We start from the raw sequence: 21,512 nt of genomic DNA, 5'->3' as shown, positions 1-21,512 counted from the left end.
CGGTTCAATGGAATTTCAATTTACAGCACAAATGCTACTTCATTAACAAAGGCAGAGAATGGGTCTAGAACTCGATGAGCATCCCTATTCCCTTGGACCTGAGCTGATGATTGTCCCTACGTGTGTAGCCATGGCTCCGCAGGACGTTGTTGACTAATGAGGCAATGAGCAGAATATTCAGAACGGAGGACTATTGCTTACAAGCAGAATGCGAAGGTTACTACAGTGGTCAAGTACTGGTTAAGGTGGTGAGACGCACTCTCCTCACTATCTCCTTATCCCCCACATTTGAAGAAATTTCCACCAAAGCTGGAGTCGTATTTGTCCTTCATTGAGGCAAAGGGGCGGGCACCGAGCCTGAATCGAGCAACGTCGCGAGTTAGCTAAGCATCAAAATGATATTTTGCATGGTGTGGAGAAAGTTTGTGAAGTTCGCAATGCTTTGCTATCTAGAAAGGACACAATGAAAGGGTTCCAATATTCTGTGTCAAGATTTTTGAAAGATATTTTGTGTCCTTGCAATAAAGCCAGGTTATATAAGCTGGTGAAAACTACAGTCAAGGTTGGTTTATTGTGAGCACAGGGACTCTTTTGAAGCACGAGCAAAAAATACATCATTAGCAAGGAAAGGTCATTTGCATCCGATGGCTTCTTATCGACATGCTGCAGCTTACAGCTCAATGAGCTTGCAAATTCTAATCAGTCAAAGCTATGTTCTAAGATTTATGTTGGAACAATATCATGAAGTTCTCATTTGTTTGGGGCTCAATACCACAATGATCTGTTTGCAAAAGGTTTGAAGCTAGTAATTGCTTTTTTAATATTTAAGGTTCAAAACCAAAATGACAGATAGATATACAACAGTGTAAGCCTTAAGCTACGGCATGTTATGAAGTCAAACGAGCAAATTTACACAAACAAGAGTGGAGGTTATGCTTAATCAATGCATAAGAATGGAGGGAAATGCTTAATCCACTTCCTCGATCTTTGGCCCAGCACCGGCCCCTGAAGCTGCACCTTCACTTGCTGCATCGTAGGCACCAGGAGGAGGAGGAGCACCACCACCTACACCACCCTGATACATGCGAGCAACAATTGGATTACACATATTTTCCAAGTCCTTCATCCTATCCTCAAACTCCTCAGCTTCGGCAAGTTGGTTATGATCCAGCCACTGTATTGCCGCATCCACAGCATCCTCAATCTTCTTCTTATCTGCAGCATCCAACTTGCCAGCTGTCTTCTCGTCCCGGATGGTGTTCCTCATGTTATAGGCATAATTCTCCAATGCATTCTTCGCTTCGACCTTCTTCTTCACCTCCTCATCTTCAGCTCTATATTTCTCTGCATCTTGCAACATCTTCTCGATGTCCTCTTTGCTTAACCTGCCCTTGTCGTTGGTGATGGTGATCTTGTTCTTGCGACCAGTCGTCTTGTCTTCAGCTGACACGTTCAAGATGCCATCCGCATCGATGTCGAAGCACACAGTTATTTGAGGCACACCCCTAGGTGCTGGAGGAATTCCAGAGAGCTCAAAAGTCCCCAATAGATTGTTGTCCCGTGTTCTGGTTCGCTCGCCCTCATACACTTGTATAAGCACGCCTGGCTGGTTATCTATGTACGTTGAGAACACCTGCTCCTTTTTGGTAGGTTTGGTAGTGTTGCGAGGAATCAACACGGTCATTACCCCTCCAGCTGTTTCCAAGCCAAGGGACAACGGCGTTATATCAACAAGGAGCAAATCTTGCACCTTCTTGCCGCCTTCTCCGCTCAGAATTGCAGCCTGTACTGCCGCACCATATGCAACAGCTTCATCAGGATTGATGCTCTTGCATAGCTCCTTGCCATTGAAGAAATCCTGCAAAAGCTGTTGCACTTTTGGAATCCTTGTAGAGCCGCCCACCAAAACAACGTCATGAACTGCGCTCTTATCCATTTTTGCGTCTGTCAAACACTTCTCCACAGGCTCCATGCACTTTCTGAACAGGTCCATATTCAGCTCCTCGAATCGGGCTCTTGTGATGGTGGAGTAGAAGTCTATACCCTCATAGAGGGAGTCGATTTCAATAGTTGTCTGAGTGGCGGATGACAATGCCCTCTTTGCCCTCTCACACGCTGTCCTCAGCCTACGCAGGGCCCTGGCATTGCCTGTTATATCCTTCTTGTACTTCCTCTTAAAGTCCTGCACAAAGTGGTTGACCATGCGATTGTCAAAGTCCTCGCCTCCCAGACGAGTGTGTCCAGCCGTGGCCTTCACCTCAAAAATACCTTCTTCAATTGTAAGAAGAGAGACATCAAAGGTGCCACCTCCAAGGTCAAAAATCAAGACATTCTTTTCGCCATGGCTGGCTGTCTTCTTGTCCAAACCATAAGCAATCGCTGCGGCAGTGGGTTCATTGATGATTCTCATCACATTCAAGCCGGCGATGACACCCGCATCCTTGGTGGCTTGTCTCTGAGAATCATTGAAATATGCAGGCACCGTAATCACGGCATTCTTAACTGTGGCACCCAAAAACGCCTCAGCAATTTCTTTCATCTTAATAAGCACCATAGAAGAGATTTCCTCTGCAGCAAACTGCTTTTCTTCACCCTTGTAGTGCACCTCAATCAATGGTTTGTGACCAGGCCCGGCAATTACCTTGAAAGGCCACAGCTTCGCATCACTCTGCACACAAGGATCGGAGTATTGTCGTCCAATGAGGCGCTTGGCATCTGTGAAAGAAATCAACAGTAAGGGCAAGTCAGATACATTTTGCCCCAGTAAAGAGTGTCGAGCTACAATGCAAGACCTACTTGCTGCACATAGACATACAAGCCCACGTGTACCAAGACGATAGTAATACACCTGAACATGGAAGAGTCTAAGAGCAGAACAAGATCGCATGAATGGCAAGCACAAGAGCTACAAATCATGCATGAAAATCCAACCAAAACCCTCCATGTGCACTCTATCTACCGATCATGCATACCCTGGAAATCAAAACAAACCAAGGCATTAGAACGTACCAAAAACGGTATTGATGGGATTCATGGCGACCTGGTTCTTGGCCGCGTCACCAATGAGGCGCTCAGTTTCAGTGAAGGCCACATAGGAAGGCGTGGTTCGGTTTCCTTGGTCGTTGGCGATGATCTCCACACGATCATGATGCCACACACCTACGCAGGAGTATGTGGTACCCAGGTCGATGCCAATAGCGGGACCTTCCTTTGCCATAGCTGGCTTTGAGGGGTGTTATCTAGTACTGGCTTTGAGGTTTGAATGTTTGAAAAATTTAGATCCGTAATAGCGTATTGCAGCACCCTGTCGCACGTAATGCTTATATAGCCTCTCTTCAAACCTTTCTAGATGATTCTGGAGCCTTCTTAGTACATCCGAGATCAATCTCGAAGCTTCTAGAAGATTGTGGAGCTTTCCAACTGCTTCCCGGACCTTTCTAGAAGAGTGAGGGCCATTTTACCGTCAATAACTTGTCACTTCCAAGTGAGTCGCACCATGGGTTAGCAGGGTTAGTACTTACTAAATACATCAAGTCCATGTTTTTTTCCTTAAATATCTAAGCTTTAGTTTAACCCCACTAGCACTTTCAAAATGGAAGGGTTTAAGCTATCTTTTAGAAAGGGAGATGTTCTCCTCTTTTGTAGGCCTCTCCTCTCCATTGAAATCCCTCCCATGTTTCCCTTAAAACGAGGTGTCCCATTTTTTCCCATTTCAAATTTGGGTGCGACCTTGTGGGATGACATTTCCACCTTGCCCCCACTAGCACAGGGTGCTACCCGCCGGCTCTTCAACAGCTTTGATAGTTTGTCAACCCAATAACAATTTCGAAGGCACTTGGACTCTCGTGGCATCCATGCAACCAAAACTCTCTCTCTCTCTCTCTCTCTCTCTCTCTCTCTCCAAACTGGTTAAAGTTCTCGCCCTACAAACTACCATACCATTTTTGCATGTGCGCGCGCGAGAGAGCGAGAGAGAGAGAGAGAGAGAGAGAGAGAGAGAGATTACTCGTATGGTCTAAAGGGGGAGAAGGAGAGGCCTGAGGGGAGAGAGTGCGAAGCTGCGAGGAGAAGGGATAGCAAGAGCAAGGTGAGCAAAGCAGCGATAGCTCTCAGTGCTAAATCCAACACCTTCAAGCCTTTGCTCTCAATGAGCTGCATCTCTACCTCTGTTTTGTTCTCTGTTGTTGGCGCTAATTATCCCCACTGGTAGTATGTATAGATACCATGCAATAGTCCGCTGGTAGTATGTATAGATACCATGCAATAGCCCTACATTTGCAAATTCAAGGGCTATCTAATACCATCTCCTAAGCTTATGATTATCATCTTCCAAGCTTGAAAAGTAAGGCAATAATTGGTTGCTTGCTACTAAGGCAATAGCTGATCACGTGACTAGGCTATCTTGAAGATGCTTGCGGAGCGGTCAACGGTACGACTTGAACACATAGTATTTTCTCTTATGGGATTCGAATTCAAACTAATGCCCGAGTGGTACCCATTGGCCAATCCTCTTGCGTCCAGTGTAGGCAGAAGTTTTAGTTCCAAAAAGGGACTTAACTTTTGCCAAAATGGATCTTGGTTATATGAGCTTGAATTCGAATCCCATAAGAGAAAGATGTTTGTGGGACATGCATCGATACATGTGAATTGTGCACGTGTCCGCGACAAGTAGGAACTGTGAACCATGTAACAAAAGAAGGATTAGATCTCACGTCAAGCTGTCTACTCTTTATCCCTACACCTTGAACACATAGCATTTTCTCATATGGGATTCGAATTCAAACTGATGCCCAAGTGGTACCCATTGGTCAATCCTCTAGCGTCCAGTGTAGGTAGAAGTTATAGTTCCAAAAAGGGACTTAACTTTTGCCCAAATGTACTTACTAAATAACATCAAGTCCATGTTTTTCTCCTTAAATATCTAAGCTTTAGTTCTAGCACTTGCAAAATAGAAGGGTTTAAGCTATCTTTTAGGAAGGGAGACGTTCTCCTCTCTTTTGTAGGCCCTCCTCTCCATTCAAATCCCTCCCATGTTTCCCTTAAAACGAGGTGTTCCCTTTTTTTCCCATTTCAAATTTCGGTGCGACCTTGTGGGATGAAATTTCCACCTTGACCCACTAGCACAGGGTGCGACATGGCTCTTCAATAGCTTTGATAGTTTGTCAGTCCAACAACAATTTCGAAGACACTTGGACTCTTGACGCATCCATGCAACCAAAACTCACTCTAACTCTCTCTCTCTCTCTCTCTCTCTCCCCCGCAAAATGGTCTGGCAGTTTGTAGGGCGAGAACTTTAACCGGTAGAGCGAGATCTTCGATATGTATGGTTTGTGCTTTTTTTAACCGGATTCCTATGATCATTTGCTTTTGCTAAGTGGAGGCTATACCTTAGCTTCATTGAGATCTAGAAAGGGGGCCTGGGTGATTCTCTTGGGATATGAATACTTCTCTTTCAGATCCTTCCTCATGCCGATTCCCAACATTAGGGCCTTAAGGCACTTGGTGTTGGACACTAGATGAATGGCCCTGATCCCTTGCCCCATGACCCTGGACCTTGACAACGAGGATAAGTATTCTGGGTAATCGTTTAATAAAGATGATAAGATGATTAATAGCTCAACTAGTTGGACTTTATGATAATATGATAATTGGGTTTATCTTGGGCCTATGAAGGGTAATTGGATTTATCTTGGGTCTATGAGGATAAATGGTCAAGTTTTATGGGGAGCTTAAACGTATTCTGGATTCTAATACTTAATTGCCTACTGGCTCTACGATGAAGCCATTAATTAATTAACAGCCAAGATTCTCTTTATCCCATTTTGCAAAGCCAAAAGTCCCACCCTCTCTTGTTCCCACGGAGTGCTTCTGCGCTCGTCATTGTTTTGGACATAGCCCTGCTCACCCCTTCAACACACGCCTTGTTGCGTTCACCCGGGCGTCCCTCTTGCATGGCCTCACTTTGCACCGCTTCTCCTTCAAGTGTCTTACACGTTCCATCTTGCACCTCCCATCTGTACCACACCTCCATTGTCCAACATTGATGCCGCTCAACCACAACTTGACTCAAAGCATGGATCGTCTTCACTGCACGGATGGACACTTAGCTACAAGGCCAAGCATGCCTACAACACACACACAGAGAGCTTCACCCTGTGTGTATTGCCTCTACCTCTTCCGCAGAGCTTCGTTCGCCGGCATATCTGCCAGGGCTTCAAACTATCGCAATACAACAACAGTCTTCAATGCGCATCATCTCTCTCTCTCTCTCTCTCTCTCTCTCTCTCTCTCTCTCTCTCTCTCTCTCTCTCTCTCTCCGGCACGTGCGGCTCCAGGTTGTCTCACTCATTCCATGCTCACTTGAGAACATGCCTCCCTGTGTGCACACCCACACCCGTAGCTTTGACGACAGGAAATTGAGCTGCTACCCCCCCCCCAAAAGACATCGACTCCCTGCCGCCTAGAGAAATATATGGCTTCTCTCTCTCTCTCTCTCTCTCTCTCTCTCTCTCTCTCTACTAGTTTCTTTAAACAATAGTTCCTGAAGAGGATCTTCTAAGATTCTATATAAACGAAATGAAAAAGTCGTTTTGGGCACCTACTCAAACACATTATATTACCGGGAATCTATTCAAATTCCCTCATGGTCTGTTTTGAAAGCAGGCATGCATGTTGTTCCCACGCTCACACAATTGCGTCAAGAATCTTCCCTTGCTTATCATCGTGTATATAGCTTCTCGCCCCTACAATGGATGCTTTTACAGAGCCCTATGTCTGCTTCTCTACCCTCGTTCCCCAGCCTTGCCTGTAGCCCGTTCCGTTCAATTCTACCAGCGCTAGTTGCAGCATGTAGCAGCTCTCCAAAGGCAGCACTTTGACGACACCATCCACCTCTGTCCATTGCCTATTGGCTCCATTCGTTTCCATTGGCTCGAATCTCTGTAGATTCTCTCCTCTTTCCCCTATTTTCGAAATGAACTCACACCCCTCTGTCTGCCCGTCGTCCCGTCTTGCTCCGCTGCGTGCATCAGCGACAAGCAATCTCCCTCAACTTTCCCAAGGAGATCCGTGCTTGCCCCTGGCAGACCCCCCCCCCCCCCCCCCCCATCGGAGCGGCATGTTCTAGCAATGTACAGTCTCGTCACACGGAGAGAGATTCCTTGCATTGCAATGTGTTCCCTTCTGCAAGCTTGCAGTCTCGTCACACGCACATAGATCCCGTGCACTGCATTCCAGCGGCTTCATCTGCTTTGACCTCTATTGGCTACGTCCCCTGGTCTTGCCTCCCACAGAGAGAGTATGTGTATGCACCCTGCTTGCTGAATGCGAGGCGAAGGCTCCACCTACCTACTGTGCGCACGCGGCGTTATGTCCCATATGATGCAAAACTCAGAAAACATCTGTAACCAAAAAATCCTTTCTCCAACCAACCTCACAAACGGGACCTCTCTCTGTCTCTCTCCCCTGGCCCCCACTCCCCTGGTAGCTACACGTGGAAAGAGGTTTTTTTTTCCCTTCCCTTTTCTTTTTGAGCCCCAAGCCAAGGGATCTCTTTAGATTCCATCTAATTCAAATGATGGCACTACCTACTCAAGATAACCTTCTCTCTTTGTGATCTTCTATACTATACTTATGCAGCTTAAAAATTTCAAGCAAGAAGAAGACATCCACGTGTCGGTCATGCATTGGTTCACTTCACAAAAGTTTACACCAAACATCTAATGTAAAATGCAAAAGTGAAGGGTCAGATTTGACATGCATAGGGAAATGAAAAGCCTTTAGAATGTACAATCTAAAGACCAAAGACTGTCAACTATCCATAGAATAAATGTATAAATTTACTTTCACTCCACCTAGGCAAGTAAACATAATTTTGGTGGAGATTTTGTTATTTAATAAAAAATTAACTTTTAATGATATATTTGGCTTTGTTTTATCAAGGGGCTTTTTTCAAGACCAATGTTGATACTTTTTATAAATTTGTGTAAGTTTTTATTTTTAAAAGCGATTGAGAAAAAAAAAAAGTTCGCATGTCCGCGTATCAATTTAGGTCAGTTTCGCTTTGAGGGCATGCATTCAAAGGTAGGGATTGTTATCTACATTATTGTGAGAGAGAGAGAGAGAGAGAGAGAGATTTTACGATTGAGCTGATGGGGACTCCTACTCACTAGGGACACCCTTGCCCTTAAAACATTGTTATTTTCTTAATATTATCATGTATTTTCAAAAGAGTAGCTAATATTTTTTCCATATAAAACAAAAAAAATTCTATCTATATCTATTCTATACTATATATAACTGAGCTTAAAATTTTCAAGGAAGGAGAGACCCTCCCTCCATGTGTCACATTATGCTTCATTTCAAAGACAACCTTTAAAAAATATTTAATTGAAAATGCAAAAGTGAAAAGTGAGTACTAGGATGGTACAAAATGAAAAGACTTATGAGTCTTGAGAGTAAAAAGTAAAGAAGACCTTAGTACTCTATCTAAATTTATAATACTTAAGCCTATAGTTTTTTGGGAGACTCTGCCTAGATTTCAAGGATGACCTTTAACTATTGTTATTTTTGAAAATCATTGGAAGGGTGGCTTTCCTTTACATTTTGAAGGCCATAAAGAGTTTTTCCCTATGTGTTGCTCGATGAACCTCCCCTCGGAGGTGCGTATGGACCTTCTATGTCGTAAATGATCTTTGATCTCGATGCTCAAAGCTCAAAAGCTAGATGCATGTATTCATGTAAGCGTGCGTGCATGTGTGTGTGTGTGTGTGATAGAGAGAGAGAAGAGAGAGAGAGAGAGAGAGAGAGACCCATTCTCTCGATGTTAAAATATAAGAGACAAGTCGACGTGCCATTTCCCAAGGTGTTGGCACATTACACGAAGGCTTTTCCCATCTGCATTGCATTAATAAAGTACATTGAGCTTGACAATTTATCGATAGGAGTCCAACAAGTTGTTCTGAATGTCGTACACCATTATGTGTGTGTTTGTGTGTGTGCGATAGAGAGAGAGAGAGAAAGAGAAAGAGAGAGAGAGAGAGAGAGAGAAGAGAGAGAGAGAGAGAGAGAGAGAGCACCATTCACTACATCCTGTGTGAGTAGTTGTGGTGTGTGTCTAGAGGGAGAGAGAGTGAGAGGGCTCTCACACCGGCATTAAGAGAGAGAGGAGGAGGAATAAGCATTGGTTTTACAATCAGCAATCGACAAAGCGACAATCGATGAAATCCACAATCGAGAATCAAAAATAGAAAATTGACCTCGGTATCTATGAAATTGAGAATTGACAAAATTGAGAGTTGACTCAATTTGGAAAATTTCATTTAAACAAATCTAAGGCAGAAGCTGTGTCAAGCCCAAGGTAGGAGCAGACTTCAACAAACGGAAAAGGTGGATGACGCCAGATTTTAACACTATATTTTCTTTGAGCTTATTCAATGCTCTCGGCCTTTGGGTTAATTGGGAGTTCAAAGTGAGTTTAAAAATTTATAAGTGGGATTGCACTAAATCTAGGTTTTCTAGAGCGTTTAAAGGAAAATCTCAAAATTTTGTAACGGGACTTACACTAAATCGAGTTGAGGCATAGTGCTTTCTCCTAAAACTTAGAAAACTTGTATACGAAAAATTTTAGGGGCAACTTGATTATATTTGAAGGTTTTTACACTCAATTTTTGAAGGCTTATATTTGAAGGCTTTTACACTCAATTTTTCTATAATTTATAGATGAATTTCAAAATCTACAGGTGGGATTACACTAAATTGAAGATTTTTCAAGCATTTGGCTATACTACACCTTTTTTCAAATATTTTAGAGGCAAATTTACTATATTTGAAGGTTTTTGCACTAAACTTCTCTGCACTTTGTAGCTACTCTAAACCTTAATTTATGTTCTCTAACCTTTGTTTTTTCTTTTTAAAATGCTCTTAAGAGCTTGATTTGAAGTAACCTTGGCATATCCTTTGCATAGGGGTCTCCAACCAATACAACATATGCACATTGTGACCCAAAACTTACCCGAACATTTTTGCAAGTACACTATATTTCTATCAAGTTCTTCTTCTCGGCAAGCCGCTTCCTCTTGCTTGATAAAAGCCATCCACAATTAGAGATAAATCTCAAATTTTTTAGATGGGATTATACTAAACCTAAGTTTTTTCCTCCAATCGTTGTGGGTGTCCTAACATTCAAATTAAATCTTACGGATTTATGGCCCTTCCGAGAGAGAGAGAGAGAGAGAGAGAGAGAGAGAGAGAGAGAGAGAGAGAGACCCTTTTCTTGGCACCCAATCCACTCTTATTCTTAGCACCCAATCGTTGTGGGTGTCCTAACATTAAAATTAAATCTTATGGATGTATGGCCCTTGAGAGAGAGAGAAGAGAGAGAGAGAGAGAGAGAAGACCCTTTTATTGGCACCCCCATCCAACTCTCTTTCTTTATTTGCTTTGGTCCCCCTCCCCCCCCCCCCCCAAGACCTTTCCTTGTGTCACGTGGCAAGGGCCCCAAGGTGCATTAGATATAGTTGAGAAAATTTGTAGGTGTTTATACTAAACCTAATGTTTTTCTTGAGCACTCGGGTACACAATAGATTTTTGCTATTATCAATAGTCCATTATCTATACTTTTTATAATGGAGTTTGAAAAAAATCAAAGGAAGAAAAGGCCTCCAGTTTGTTTTTTGCTTGATTTGCATGGCATGTTGGATCAACGCCAAAATTGATTTGTGAGTCCCTATCGGTCGTCCTTCTTACCGTAACGCATTAAAGAGCCTTTGACAATTGAGTGAAGTGGTTCAGATTTTATGCGATTCCATCCTTTTTCAATGACCTGCAATAGTCAAAATTGTACGTCTGACAACCAATTGTCAGCCTATGTGTGTGTGCGTGCGTGTGTGTGTATGAAGAGAGAGAGAAGAGAGAGATTGTGCAAATCACTTTCTTTTGACAATGTGCAGATTGTAGTAGTCAAAATTTTGTGTGTGTGTGTGTGTGTGTGTGTGTGTGTGTGTGTGTGTGAGAGAGAGAAGAGAGAGATGAGAGAGATGAGAGAGTGCTCTTCCACTAGCAAGTAGACAGAGAAAGAGAAGAATTAGTGGTCATTTGGGACCAAGACCAAGACCATGATCAGGATAGCTTCTAATGATCATGTTGAGGTGAACATGGGACAAGCACTGTCCATTGGTGGGGAGTGCTCGGTAGTAGAATATGGGTGCTCAAGGCAATAGCTGTGCATGAGTTTTCTTGAGCCACTAAAATTTTGGTCTGGTAGCAAGAGAGTAAAGAGATAATGGCTTAGGTGGGAGCAGTTGTAGCCAGAACTTGGACAGACTGTGTGTGTGTGTGTGTGTGTGTGTGTGTGTGTGTGTGTGAGAGAGAGAGAGAGAGAGAGAGAGAGAGAGAGAGAGAGAGAGATGTAGGAGCCCATTTCATTGTCCTTAGCAACGATGACACTTCCCTATGTATTAGAGCACTCTGGGGGCTGACATATTGAGAGATATTTATCTGCAAGCTATGATGGTGATGTAGTAATTGAAGAAAAAAGTTAAAATGAATCCTTTCCTTGAAATGGTGAATAACAAAAGACCTTAATTGGGGATGCAAGAGTGTAGAGCATCTTACCATTGGATGCATTTGGGCTTCTTCTACGGCTAGCAATGTTGTTTTAGCTTCTAGGAGCCATTGCCGCCGACTACATTAGCTTCACATATTTGGAGAAGTTGTAGATGTTTTGCATCTATCCCAAGGCATGTGTGTGTGTGTGTGTGTGTGTGTGTGTGTGTGTGTGTGTGTGTGTTGTGAGAGAGAGAGAGAGAGAGAGAGAGAGAGAGAAACATCATTTTACAACAACGTAGGAACAATCCAAAAAGGGACATTTGTGTGTGTGTGTGTGTGTGTGTGTGTGTGAGAGAGAGAGAGAGAGAGAGAGAGAGATTATTATCTTTCTAAAGTGATTCTAAGGACTACAATGTCATTCTCGTCACACGTGGGGACGCAGATATACACACATACACACCTACCTATATATGACTTGTGTGTGTGTGTGAGGTGGAGAGAGAGAGAGAGAGAGAGAGAGAGAGAGAGAGAGAGATCGAGATCCAATAACCATGCTTTTCTTGCCGCAGCAACGTGCGGGTCACATACTATGACTTATTAATGAGAAAGCTTTTATTTGCATCGTTTTTAATTTGATGAAAGCTTGATTATTTAATGAGATAATGATGTAAATAAAGAGTAATCTATCTATTCTCTTATACTATATATAATTGAGCTTAAAATGCTTTTCTTGGCCGCAGCAACGTGCGGGTCACATACTAGTGACTTATTAATGAGAAAGCTTTTATTTGCATCGTTTTAATTTGATGAAAGCTTGATTATTTTAATGAGATAATGATGTAAATAAAGAGTAATCTATCTATTCTATACTATATATAATTGAGCTTAAAATTTTCTAGGAAAGAGAGACCATCCACTCTCTCCTTCATTTCAAGAATTTAAAAAACATTTGGTTTGAAATGTAAAAGTGAAGGGTAAGTCAGAAGTCATTTAGTTTGAAATTAAAAAGTGAAGGGTAAATAGCAAGTACACTCATGGTAGAAAATAAAAAGACTTAGTTTTGACTTCTAAATTATGCCAAAAAGTCACAATACTTAGTACTATATATATATTTATATTATTTAAACTCTTTAGCAAGGCCATGGAGTATCGCACCACCCTTCAATTTTGAAGAGTGATTACTTTTGTTTTTGTAAAGGGTGGCTCTACTTTGCAACTTGGGAAAATAACGAGTAGCGAGTTGTGCCACATGTCGATAAGTTGGTCCGTCTCGGACGTGCATGTGTGTGAGAGTCGCATACACACACACACACACAAAAAAAAAGCTACAACAAATAACGAAGACATCTCTCTGCGTGTGTGTGTAAAAAAAAGCTACAACAAATAACGAAGACATCTCTGTGTGTGTGTGTGTGTGTGACTCTTTGTGTGTGTGTGTGTGTGTGTGTGTGTGTGTGTGTGTGTGTGTGTGTGTGTGTGACTCTCACACACATGCACGTCCGAGGCGGACCAACTTATAAATATGTGGCACATCTCGCTACTCGTTATTTTCCCAAGCTGCAAAGTAGAGCCACCGTTTACAAAAACAAAAGTAATCACTTTTCAAAATTGAAGGGTGGTGTGATACTCCATGGCCTTGCTAAAGAGTTTAAATAATATAAATATATATATAGTACTAAGTATTGTGACTTTTTGACATAATTTAGAAGTCAAAACTAAGTCTTTTCATTTTCTACCATGAGTGTACTTGCTATTTATCCTTCACTTTTTATACAGCAAATAACGAAGACATCTGTGTGTGTGTGTGTGTGTGTGTGTGTGAGAGAGAGAGAGAGAGAGAGAGAGAGAGAGAATCCCATTTAGTCTTGTTGAGGAGTGTATGTGTGTCTATTTTTGTTCGAAAGAGAGAGAGAGATAGTGCCATTGATTGGCCTTGGCACTTGACAGAGAATGCTCTCCCCCCCTCCCTCCCAAACTCGATCATGAGCACAACCCACCACTTACTTCATGTACAACTTCTCAAACGTTGCCACAACAGGCCTCATGTAGTCTCCTCTATCAACACCTCTGACTGCCAACAGCTGATCCACCACGAGCCCTACACCCTTATACAACCTCAATCCTCTGCTGGCCAGGATGCCAAGACTCTAGATCCAACACATGTCCCACTTGCCACAAGCACTTGCTGAGCCACCTACTCCTCTACTGTTGCCAGTCCGCCACCCTTGATCCCGACGAGCTCCATTTTTGCTTAGCTACGGCCCTCCACAACAGGAGAGAGAGAGAGAGAGAGAGAGAGAGAGAGTCCCACATCCGTCTCCACACTTTCTTTGTCTTTTTTCGGCCAGTCAGCAGATGCTACAATGTTGAGAGCTCCAACGTGACCATCCAAACTTTTTAGCTTTCCCAAGTTTTCACATCTCGAACTCCTAACATAGGCAAAAAAAGAAGGGATTCTGCAAGGGGACAGGTGGCATTGCCTACTGCTACAGTGCTCACGGCAACGGTCGTACAAGGCAGGTCTTCCATTTAGTGTGTGGAAAAAATGTGTCTCAGCTGAATATCATGCCGTTTTCAATTTCAAAAATGCCGGTTGAGGGCGAGGGGAAAAGGAGAAATCCCACCCCAAAATAGTGTAAAAACCTGCAAAATAAACCTAATTTTCTAAATTTCCTCTTGGAAAATTAAAGGAAAGCAATTTTGCCTGTTTGAAAAAATGATTTTTCCAGGACACCGATGTGATTGCATTGGAGGATGATCATTTCCAGTAGAGGGTATTGGCCTTGGTGTTGGAATTAGCAATCCTTCGCTCATTTGGATCCTCCTTGGTGTTGAATATCTAATGTGGGCCCTTTGCCTCCCCCTAGAAATGATGACTTCGGTGTCTTATTGTAGGGCTGCCTCCATGCATGTGCCTCCATTGTAGGACGGCCTCCATGTCATTTTGCTTACATTTAGAGCCTAGTCACTTTGGAACGGCTACATAGCCTTCTAGCTTTGTTTGCAAGTCAAGAAAACCTGTGGCTTTTTGAAGATAAATGTTTGATTTGACTGAGTGATGAGATAGATCTTGAGCAGGTTTCTGCTAACCGAGAGGGCCTCAAAAGTCAACCATGTCAAAGGCTATGCCCGTTTCGAGGCTCTTAACTACCACGATTAGATAGGTAGAGAGAGAAGAGCCAGCTCGTGACCAGGCAAAAAGCAGACTCGCTTGTACATGTTACCACATACATGTGGTAGTGATGTGTGTGAAGACACTAGGACTGCCGAGGCATTTTTTTCGCCTTTAGGAGGTTTTTTCCCCTCGTGCATTGTATATACGCCCATCACTCTAAGGCTATCTATCTTTTCATTGCACACTAAGTAATGCACTCTCTGTCGTGTGCCTTGAGCTTCCTTCGTCTTCTCCAAGCTGTGTGTGTTTTCCTGCAACCCTAATTTCAACAATTAGTATCAGAGCAGGTTGCATCCTCCCGGGCTTAGTTGCCAGCAGCTCCAACACACGCCTGCTCATTTTCTCCGATTAAGCGTTCGCAGGTCGACAAAAAATTCGGGTGAGCTCGTAGAGCAAAATCTGCGAAGATTTCTGATTTGGGCTCATTTCGGCCTCCGTTTCCACTACAGCCAGGTTTGCAGAGGTAATTTCGTTATTTTGTAAATTTTTTGTCAATGCCAAATACTACATAACAGGTCCTATACAGTCTACTGTGGGTTGTGCTATATAGCACGTGCTGGTCTCACTCAGTTTCTCCTCATTTCGGGCAGTTTTCACATCAGGTGAAGGCATTTTTCATGGCTGACAACAACACAGATATGTTCAAGATGTTTGGTGTTGAGGACAGATTGGATGGGGACAATTACCCTATGTGGGATTACATGGTGCAACATGTTCTTGTGGATCAAAGGGCATTTGGAATATTGTGTAGGGCATTGATGTACATCCTGGTTTTGAGGATGTAGGTGATGCTGCGATGTGGCAGGTCTTGTTGCAAGGATTGCAGCTATTACATTCATTTTGCCTACGGCAGAACAAGCTCGTTGGGATGTAAAGGATGCGCATCCTCATGCATTGATTGCGTTGTCTATAAAGCACACCATTACTCCTCACATTCGTTCAACGAAATCTGCAAAACAAGCACACCCCTAGGTGCTGGAGGAATTCCAGAGAGCTCAAAAGTCCCCAATAGATTGTTGTCCCGTGTTCTGGTTTGCTCGCCCTCATACACTTGTATAAGCACGCCTGGCTGGTTATCTATGTACGTTGAGAACACCTGCTCCTTTTTGGTAGGTTTGGTAGTGTTGCGAGGAATCAACACGGTCATTACCCCTCCAGCTGTTTCCAAGCCAAGGGACAACGGCGTTATATCAACAAGGAGCAAATCTTGCACCTTCTTGCCGCCTTCTCTGCTCAGAATTGCAGCCTGTACTGCCGCACCATATGCAACAGCTTCATCAGGATTGATGCTCTTGCATAGCTCCTTGCCATTGAAGAAATCCTACAAAAGCTGTTGCACTTTTGGAATCCTTGTAGAGCCGCCCACCAAAACAACGTCATGAACTGCGCTCTTATCCATTTTTGCGTCTGTCAAACACTTCTCCACAGGCTCCATGCACTTTCTGAACAAGTCCATATTCAGCTCCTCAAATCGGGCTCTTGTGATGGTGGAGTAGAAGTCTATACCCTCATAGAGGGAGTCGATTTCAATAGTTGTCTGAGTGGCGGATGACAATGCCCTCTTTGCCCTCTCACACGCTGTCCTCAGCCTACGCAGGGCCCTGGCATTGCCTGTTATATCCTTCTTGTACTTCCTCTTAAAGTCCTGCACAAAGTGGTTGACCATGCGATTGTCAAAGTCCTCGCCTCCCAGATGAGTGTCTCCAGCCGTGGCCTTCACCTCAAAAATACCTTCTTCAATTGTAAGAAGAGAGACATCAAAGGTGCCACCTCCAAGGTCAAAAATCAAGACATTCTTTTCGCCATGGCTGGCTGTCTTCTTGTCCAAACCATAAGCAATCGCTGCAGCAGTGGGTTCATTGATGATTCTCATCACATTCAAGCCGGCGATGACACCCGCATCCTTGGTGGCTTGTCTCTGAGAATCATTGAAATATGCAGGCCACGTAATCACGGCATTCTTAACTGTGGCACCCAAAAACGCCTCAGCAATTTCTTTCATCTTAATAAGGACCATAGAAGAGATTTCCTCTGCAGCAAACTGCTTTTCTTCACCCTTGTAGTGCACCTCAATCAATGGTTTGTGACCAGGCCCAGCAATTACCTTGAAAGGCCACAGCTTCGCATCACTCTGCACACAAGGATCGGAGTATTGTCGTCCAATGAGGCGCTTGGCATCTGTGAAAGAAATCAACAGTAAGGGCAAGTCAGATACATTTTGCCCCAGTAAAGAGTGTCGAGCTACAATGCAAGACCTACTTGCTGCACATAGACATACAAGCCCACGTGTAACAAGACGATAGTAATACACCTGAACATGGAAGAGTCTAAGAGCAGAACAAGATCGCATGAATGGCAAGCACAAGAGCTACAAATCATGCATGAAAATCCAACCAAAACCCTCCATGTGCACTCTATCTACATATCATGCATACCCTAGAAATCAAAACAAACCAAGGCATTAGAACGTACCAAAAACGGTATTGATGGGATTCATGGCGACGTGGTTCTTGGCCGCGTCACCAATGAGGCGCTCAGTTTCAGTGAAGGCCACATGGGAAGGCGTGGTTTGGTTTCCTTGGTCGTTGGCGATGATCTCCACACGATCATGATGCCACACACCTACGCAGGAGTATGTGGTACCCAGGTCGATGCCAATAGCGGGACCTTCCTTTGCCATAGCTGGCTTTGAGGGGTGTTATCTAGTACTGCGCGGTTTGAATGTTTGAAAAATTTAGATTCTTAATAGCGTATTGCAACGACCTAAGGCTTATATAGCCTCTCTTCAAACCTTTCTAGAGGATTGTGGAGCCTTCTTAGCACCTCCCAAATCCTTCTAGAAGCTTCTAGAAGATTGTGGACTGATTCCCGGACCTTTCTAGAAGAGTGAGGCCATTTTACCGCCAATAACTTGTCAGGTCAACAGCTTCCATAGTTTGCTAGTCCAATAGCATGTTCGAAGGCACTTGGACTCTCGAGGCATCCACACAACTATAACACTCTCTCTCTCGCTCTCTCTCTCTCTCTCTCTCTCTCTCTCTCTCTCTCTCTCTCTCTCTCAATGGTATGGCAGTTTGTAGGGTGAGAAATTTAACCGATAGGGTCCGAACAAAAATCTCAAGAAGATAATGCCCTCAAGGTACGCATCGGTGGACTCCCCTTGTAGTGGTGCACTGTTGAGGACACCCTTGAAACGGCAATCATCAAACTCAACGACATTATTGAGCCATTCAACATCAAGTCAGAGAATGTCGCTTGGATCAATGATACACATCGTCATGTGCGTCTCGAGCATTGTGTCCTTACCTTCAAGAACAAAGAGGAGCGGGTGAAGTTTCTACGTCAATCCCGCCTTCTCAAAGAAACCAAGCTTTGGATTGTAGAAGAATTGACCATGAATCAACTCAAGAGTAAAGCGGGCAAGCTTAAGAAGGTGCATGAAGCGCATAAGCAAGGCAAATGGGTAGTCTATCGAGGTGGCAAAGTGATCATCCAGGAATTCCGAAATCCCAAACCAACTCTCCCCCCAGCCAACCCTTAGGTTTTTGTTTGTTTTCTCCTTTTTTCCTACCCTACTCTCTTGATGGACCCTCAGTCCTTAACTGATATGTATCAGCCCACACTGAGAATGAATCGTTGTAATGTTGTGTTTTTCGTCCCATAAGTCATATATGACCTCCGTGGACGATAATCCAATCTCTCTCTCTCTCTCTCTCTCTCTCTCTCTCTCTCTCTCTCTCCCCCCCCCCCTATGTGTGTGTGACAAAAATGGCGTGGCAGTTTGTAAGGTGAGAACCTTAACCGATAGGGCGAGATCTTCGATATGTATGGTTGACTCGTGAGGCATCCACGCAACCAAAACTCTCTCTCTCTCTCTCTCTCTCTCTCTCTCTCTCTCAGACACAAATGGTATGGCAATTTGTAGGGTAAGAACTTTAATCGATAGGCCGAGATCTTCGATATGTATGGTTTTTGCTTTCTCTAACTCGTTATCTCCGGATTCCTATGATGATTTGCTTTTGCTGAGTGGAGGCTATACCCAAGCTTCCTTGAGATCTAGAATGGGGCCCTGGGTGATTCCGTTGGGATTCTCCTTCCTCTCGCCGATTCTCCACATTTGGGCCTTAAGGCACTTGGTATCACGTCTCATGATAAGATGATTACTCTAATAATTTAATTAATTGGTTTGATCTAGAGGGTCGTGGAGGTAAAGGGTCACTTTTTATGGTGAGGTTAAGTATTCAGGATATTCGTTTAATCAAGCTGATTACTCTAATAGCTTAACTAGTTGGTCTTTATGATTAACTAATTTTGACTATGTAATTGTTTTTGATGCATGATTGGCATCCTAGATTCGTGTTCAAATGTTACATAGAAAATCTCATTGTTAAATTTGAGTTTTTTTATAAATTTTCTCACCTAATTTAGTAAAGCTATGAGGGGGCAAGTACTAAATTTTAGGTGCAAGGTATCTTGACTTCATGTAGTGACTAGCTTGATCCAAATGTTATGCCCAATGGAACAACACGGTGCAGTTATGGGTTGCTCATGTGTAGGTTTGTGTGATGGACCTCTCGTGATTGAAATGAAGACTAGAATTGAAATGAACGAGGCCATTGTACATGGAGAAAACTCAATAGTATCTGCTTCAGCTTAATGAACATGCGACTAGTACAAAAAACACATGGGGAAATGTAAAAGTGACACTAGTGGATAGGCCATAATGTGGAAAGGTGCAGCCTTCTATCGAGCATACCCATTAACACTTGGCACACCGAGATCCAAGGGAAGCATTGATAGACTTAAACACACCTAAAACTAGCTATGGTGAAATTACGATCGCACATGGGTGAACAAGATTCTGCAACATTGTTTGTCCACTACAAAGATATTCTACTACAATAGTTTTTTTCTATGCGGGGAATAAAGAGTACAAATAGATTTTATCAATTAAAAGGGTGACAATGTGTGATTTTGTAAGATATCGTTACACTTATCACAATGAAGGGAGGGTGCTACATAAGCAAATTTTTTTCAACAACTTCACTGGGCCATTGACATCGCTCGCTTTATCCAAGTGTAGCATTGTAGGTTCAGTTGTCCCCCTAGGGGATCCACTTATAGTTGTGGGGGGGCAATGTCACCAATGTGCAATCATACATAAAAACCCCCTTATCTACGGACCCCACTAACCCAACCCCCTATCTACAAATACTAATTAAGAAGTTATATACCCCACCCCCTTTCTAAGGTGTTGTATAATTGACTTTACACTCTTTGTAATATATATACGGGTTGTAAATATTGTTAGTTTTAATAATTTTGATTGAGTTTCCTATACAGGTTCATACTAATTTTAACATAGTTCATGTACAAGTTCACACTAATTTCAAAATCTTATCAAGTAAGTATGCCTCCTACTCAATAGGATTCTCACAAGGGATAAGGCTTCCAAAACCAAAAGTCTAAGGCTGACTTTAAAGGGGTTACAAAAGGTCCATAGAGTACCTCCTTGGATATGTGATGGGTAGCACAAGTACCCTTTCTTGGTTGATCCTAAATGAATTAAAGTTCATCTTTTTAAAACATACCAACACCTATGAAGGTATTACTATGGCCGTCACAAAAACTTATTTTCGGCTATTACTTAGCTTAATCCTACAAACTTTTATGCGACTTAAACCACTTATGTAACAAAACAAGGCATTTTCTACACCAGCATGTAGATTGTTTCTTAGAAACTTTGTCGAATGTACTCACTTCATTTCCAAGAGAGTTTTGTCGAAGATATACACAATAAGAAAAAAAATAGTACCAATAGGAGTTGCCCCATGCTACCCTATATTTGGTTGTGATGTGTGTGAACACACTTAGGATCGCAACGGGATGTTTTCTCTCACTATGAGTTTTTTCCCCATGCATTGTATATTCGCTAGCCATTGTAGGACTAAATTATCTTTTTATTTGCAAACTAAGCAATACACTTTCTATTGTGTGCCTTGAGCTTCTTCATCTTCTCCGAGCTATTTGTGTACCCGTGCCACCCTAATTCTACCCTAGTTCTAGCAATTGGTATCCGAGTAGGTTGCATCCTCTCGGGCATAGTCACCAACACCCCCTCACTCACTTTCTTTGAATTGGGTGAGCTCTGATGAGCATCAACAAGTTGAGTGATACTTCAGGATAGTTTGTAGAACTTGATGTGCTTAGAATTTTGATGCGGGCTCATTTTGGGATTTGTTTCCATATATAAATGTAGCCATTCTTTCCCATGCAAACTCTAAATATGGAGTAACTCATAACTAAAAGTACGTCCATGCCTTGGGAGAGTGTTCCAACGGGTTCAAACTAACTGAACTAGGGCTCGGAAACCCAACACTTTTGTTTTAATTTCAACAAGTATTATTTTTCAAATCCTAGGTGTAGTGTTGATAGAGCCAATATTGCAAGCATGGTGAGATTAGGTGTTGAGAAGAGTTTCCTGTAGAAGATGTCAATAATCCCTTTGTTTAGCTTTTCAATAAAATATCCAAGACTCTTGTCCCTCTTAAGATATTGCCACAACGATCCAAAGAACATGGAGAATTGGTTTTTTCAAGACTGATCTATTCCTTGGAGGGAAGAATTCAGATAGTCATGCCCTCCTCATCAGCACTCAAATCGTCAGGTACTTCTTCTTACATAATGTATAGCAAACAAGGAACCGTCGTGTGTTTGAAGGAGATTTTGAGGTGGCAAGCTTCACAGATATTATATAAGAAAGCAAAGTGCTAATATGGACGCTCAGACG

The 21,512-nt window shown here is 42.9% G+C and overlaps 1 protein-coding gene and 1 pseudogene across 1 annotated transcript; both read right to left on the bottom strand.

Annotated features, from left to right (window-relative positions):
- Positions 1-795: 795 nt before the first annotated feature.
- On the bottom strand, positions 796-3,278 carry LOC147446277 (heat shock cognate 70 kDa protein 2-like). The gene is made up of 2 exons (XM_086525533.1): positions 3,010-3,278; positions 796-2,715 (listed from the first exon to the last, which is right to left on the bottom strand). The coding sequence occupies exons 1-2, from the start codon at positions 3,215-3,217 to the stop codon at positions 968-970; spliced, it is 1,956 nt and encodes a 651-aa protein (XP_086381659.1). The 5' UTR covers positions 3,218-3,278; the 3' UTR covers positions 796-967.
- Positions 3,279-15,644: 12,366 nt separating this feature from the next.
- Positions 15,645-17,402, bottom strand: LOC147446276 (heat shock cognate 70 kDa protein 2-like; annotated as a pseudogene).
- Positions 17,403-21,512: the final 4,110 nt, after the last annotated feature.

Source organism: Adiantum capillus-veneris, chromosome 12, assembly GCF_014529385.1.
Source record: "Adiantum capillus-veneris isolate H3 chromosome 12, ASM1452938v2, whole genome shotgun sequence".
Classification (NCBI taxonomy): Eukaryota; Viridiplantae; Streptophyta; class Polypodiopsida; order Polypodiales; family Pteridaceae; genus Adiantum; species Adiantum capillus-veneris.
This window is presented reverse-complemented; position numbering and strand designations above follow the sequence as displayed.